The 4,274-nt window shown below is 45.9% G+C and overlaps 2 protein-coding genes across 2 annotated transcripts in view; one reads left to right on the top strand and one right to left on the bottom strand.

Moving 5' to 3' along the window:
* Positions 1-1,151, bottom strand: part of LOC118335430 (prostaglandin reductase 3-like) — an 8,166-nt gene extending 7,015 nt beyond the window's left edge. The window contains exon 1 of the mRNA XM_035671701.1: positions 328-1,151. Within this exon, the coding sequence (XP_035527594.1) occupies positions 328-611 (284 nt within the window). The 5' untranslated portion in view covers positions 612-1,151. The remainder of the gene's footprint in view (positions 1-327) is intronic.
* Positions 1,152-1,508: 357 nt separating this feature from the next.
* LOC118335428 (teashirt homolog 1-like) overlaps positions 1,509-4,274 on the top strand; it is a 32,639-nt gene continuing 29,873 nt past the window's right edge. The window contains exons 1-2 of the mRNA XM_035671699.1: positions 1,509-2,023; positions 2,224-2,785. Of these exons, the coding sequence (XP_035527592.1) occupies positions 2,746-2,785 (40 nt within the window). The 5' untranslated portion in view covers positions 1,509-2,023; positions 2,224-2,745. The remainder of the gene's footprint in view (positions 2,024-2,223; positions 2,786-4,274) is intronic.

Below are 4,274 nucleotides of genomic sequence, written 5' to 3'. Positions count from 1 at the left end.
AGAGAGAGAGAGAGAGAGATGCCGAGATGGATTGATAGACAAATGCAGAGAGGGCGGAACTTGGAATTACAGTACAGCGCTTATTCCTCACGTATTTTGCCATCTTGTGATGATGATGATGATCGCAGGTGCTGGACATGGGTAAATCGAGGTAAGCGGAGCCCTTTATACAACTTCTCAACATTAGTGTGATAGATCGACATCAAATAATGATCCACAAATAGACTCATGACACGCTCTGGGTCACCTATTGCTATTCGGAACGCGCAGGGAGCGAGCACTCGCATCCCGTCTGTTTCTGCCCACCTTTCACCAACAACAACTTACCGATTTCTGACGAGCAAGTCCGCGTCTCCGGGTGTCGGAACCGCAGCGGTTTGCATAGAAACGGCCTCTCTGAAATTAGGACTAAGCTTGTTTACGACCAGCTTTTTCATGCTGCTCGGTATGGAGGATCCTTTAAAATCCATGAAGTGCGCTGAGTAGGACATATCTATGATGAAGCGCCGCGCAGTCGGGTGAACTCCTGAAAGTGCGTCGGTGCCTCTGCGCCCCCCGCCGATTACCGATATCGCTCTCTTGCAGTTTCTCACCAACAGCGGGCTCAACATGGCTCCGAAATGTGACAAAGTTCACGGACAACTTGACGTACGTTTGTGCCAGTAACAAGCCCGACTGCCTTCAGCCTGCGCTATAGGCTTCTCCCACCCTTTGCACATGCACACAGCGTGCAGGCCGGGCCGGGCACAGGCGTGCTAAACGCGCTGTTAAACAAAAATCAAAACCGCGATTCTTTGAAGCGGGACTCTCGGTTACTTAAGTAGAAATAAACAAGAAGCACCGAATCCTGTATTTAGGCTTAAAAACGTTGCACTGGTGCAGCCTTGTAAGTAGCACAGCAGCGCCCCAGACTTGTCGTCGGAGTCCCTCCCCTTCCCGGACACAGCGCTCACTTCCTAGTAAGGTGAAACAAATCAATCCTCATCTCCCAACATATCCTCAACCGTTTTCCTCCCACGAAAACAACACCAGCCCCGACCTATTTCCTCCAAATATCTTGAAAATACTAAACACAATCATGGAGCGTGTTGCGCAAATGCGCTCCCGTTTAATTCGCGTTTTTATTGTGGAGGGATCCGTAGCCGAAACATATGTTTGTGGCCACATGTTACACCTGTAACCGAAGCCTGCATCAGCGATTTGTGAAAGTGTGTGCACTGAGCATTGCGCTCTTGCACGTTTCGTGTAGCAGTTACCATCTATTGTCACCTGACTGTCATTTTCTGGAAGCATCGGTGCTATTCACAATAATCATGTAACACTGTTATAACATATTGGACCGCTGAACCCTCGTCCCACCCCCCGTGGGAGTCGAACCTCTAACTCGTGCTGTGTCTGTGCCACGCTTTTATACGCTAAACGTGACATTTAAGTTGTAACAAGCTCATTGTTGAGTAGTACTTGTTGTGGTTTGCGATGCCTGTTCACATTAAGTTTGGCTTTAGTTGATCTCCCGTTAAGTTCCGAAAGGATCCTTTCCTTTGTCGGTGGTTTGGGTTTTTTTTTTTTTGTTGGAGCAAAGGGAGAAGGAGAGAGAGAGGGGGGAAAACAAGACAATTAAAAAGATTGACAGGTAGGCTCCTCTGTCAGGGGTGACGCTTGTGGAGAGGGGAGGAGTAAAAATGTAGCAGGAAAAGCCACTCGATGCGTCTGTCTATCAGTTGAGACTGTCTGAAACAGCTTCTGGATCCACCGCGTTTCCATTTTTTTCTTTTTGGGAGACCTCGGATCAGTCCCTGGAGTTTACCTCCCTCTTTTTGCCTTTTTAAAGAGACAAATATTTGAGTCCATGTCGACCTGATCTGTTGTTGGCGAAGCTTGGATGCGCCTGCGTCTTGTTTGTTTCCCCTCTCTCTCAAGTGATATCCTCTCCACCGCATCAGCCACCCCTCCAAAAAAAACCCGACTCTGTCCATGATGCGATGAGATGAGCGGTGGAAATTATTTCCACGACTCTTAAAACGTAAGTAAGAGAGAAAGCCTGGTCGTCCCATTTATTTTTTTCAATGGGAGAGCAGGAGGGAAGGAGGGGAGGGAGGAAAAAGTCTCCGCCGGACTGGTGAGGCTGGATCCGGGCTGAGGTGGCGTGGTGGTGACGGGACTGACATTAACCCATCTAATGCCTGTCTGTCTATTTTCTCCTCTCCCCTTTCTCTGTTTCAGGTCTCTGGCAAAAGAAGAGAAGGAAACACAAGGATACATTACTTATCAGAGCTGTGCAGTGCGCTCACACGGGACTTATTTGTTTGGTTACCGCCAGAGTTTATTTATTTTTTAGTCTTGGTGTGCGTAAAAGGCGCAGCAAAGTACCGTCCCCCTCCAAACAGCACTGGAGATTAGGGGGATTTTTTTTCCAGGGGGAGTGAACTGAAAACTTGGGTTTCAAGGTGCTTTTCTTGCTGCTGCTTCTTTTTTTACCCTGCCATGAGAGACATGAAGGAAGATGATCGTTGATGGACATGAAGGTGTCAGGAGCTGGCCGAATCCCTTCGTAATTTCTGTGCTTATTGTCGAAGCCGATCCAGAAATAAAGTCCAAAAAAGAGCAGCCAGTTTGAAAAGAAGACATTTTCCGCTCCGAGATCAGAACCCCTTCCCCCGAAAAACGGGATGATTTTCCAAAACTGAGAGACTTGATTTGTTTGTAATTCCTGCATGAGAAGCACCGTGGAGAGTGACGGTCACTATGCCGAGGAGAAAGCAGCAAGAGCCGCGGCGATCAGCAGGTATAACCCGCCCCTCTATAACGTCCATTTCCCATCCCAGTAGCTAACTAGTTTTTATTTACAAGTACCAAATGAGAATATCTCCTTCCACATCACATTCTTTACTTGTGCTGCATGCTGAGATTTATTTTACAACTCTGTTTTAAATTACATTTGTTGTGTTGTTAACACAGCGCGCAGTTCAACCCCTGACCCACAGTTGTGTTTAATATGTGTCTAATTGCGCAAATGACGCACATGTCTGCGCAATGCCACTTTGAGATTTTTTTTTATCCTCCTTTGCCAGGAAAGTTCTCTTAAGAATGGTGAGATAAACTAAATGGCATGTTATGGGGGATAAAAGGGAGCTTTTGAGGTTCAAGAGTGAGTAATGATGAATAATTGACTGGGAAAGAAGGGGGAGAAAACTGGTGAGAGCCGGTTTTTCCTTTCTTTCTATTTTATTAGAGGATTGCCATCCTTGATTTGATGCGTGATTGATCGCCTGTCATGTGGCAGTCTTTGATCTATTCATCCCTGATAAACATCAATAAATCCTTCCATGAAGACAGGCATGCCTTTGGTATCTTTAGCCACTCACACACAACAACCTTCCTGTTGTCTCAACCAGGAACTGAAAAGCAAAAAAAAGTTAAGAATTATGGTGGAAAATCACCTAATTTTATTTTAAGGGTAGGCGCTAAAAGCAGATGAAAGGACGATGTGTATGTTGAATAGATCAGAGGGAAACTCAGCCCAAACACTCCTTTTTAATCAGGTGTTTGATTCCCCTCATATGCCTTTTCTTCACACAGATAAATGTTGAGTATTTTTTTTTTTTGCGCGTTCCCATCCAAATTCACCCCACATTCACAGTAAGAAGCAGTCCAGTAATGAAATCAATATCCACTGCTGGAGGGGAGTATTATATTTGCAATGTGACCAACTGATAAAACCAGGTCTTGGCAGAGGACCGACAAGGTTGACTTCTAGTGGTTTGGATTTGGACTCCCCCTTTTTTTCCTCTCGTCTCCCTGCAGCCTTTAAACAAATGTAAATGAGTGACAGGGGTTTCTACCTCTGTGCTAATGAGGCCGAGCCTTTGAAGTTAGGCATTAACAACTGGAGTGAACAAAAGACAGTTACAGAATTTTAAAGAGATTTTGAAATATGAGGTGCAAAGCGGGTCGAACAGGAGGGCCAGCCGACGAAGACTTTGAACTCAGCAGGTTTTATCATTTAAAGCGGGGAGCTGGTGGTGATGATGATGGTGGTGATGAGGATGAGGAGGAGGATGAGAAGGAGTGTAGGATGGAGAACATTCAACCGGTGCTTGCTGTCGACTTCTTTCCTTCTGCCTTGCCTTTCTGGCAGAGCAGTTTTACACGTGATTTCTGGCCCACACTACGAAAAAAGGATTCAGATTTAGATATTGAGCCTCACTTTTCTGAGTGTGTGTGTGTGTGTGTGAGAGAGAGAGAGAGAGAGAAAGAGAGAAAGAGAGTTTTGG

The sequence above is a fragment of the Morone saxatilis genome, unplaced genomic scaffold (assembly GCF_004916995.1).
Source record: "Morone saxatilis isolate NCDOM2014 unplaced genomic scaffold, NCSU_SB_2.0 Contig24, whole genome shotgun sequence".
NCBI lineage: Eukaryota > Metazoa > Chordata > Actinopteri > Moronidae > Morone > Morone saxatilis.
This window is presented reverse-complemented; position numbering and strand designations above follow the sequence as displayed.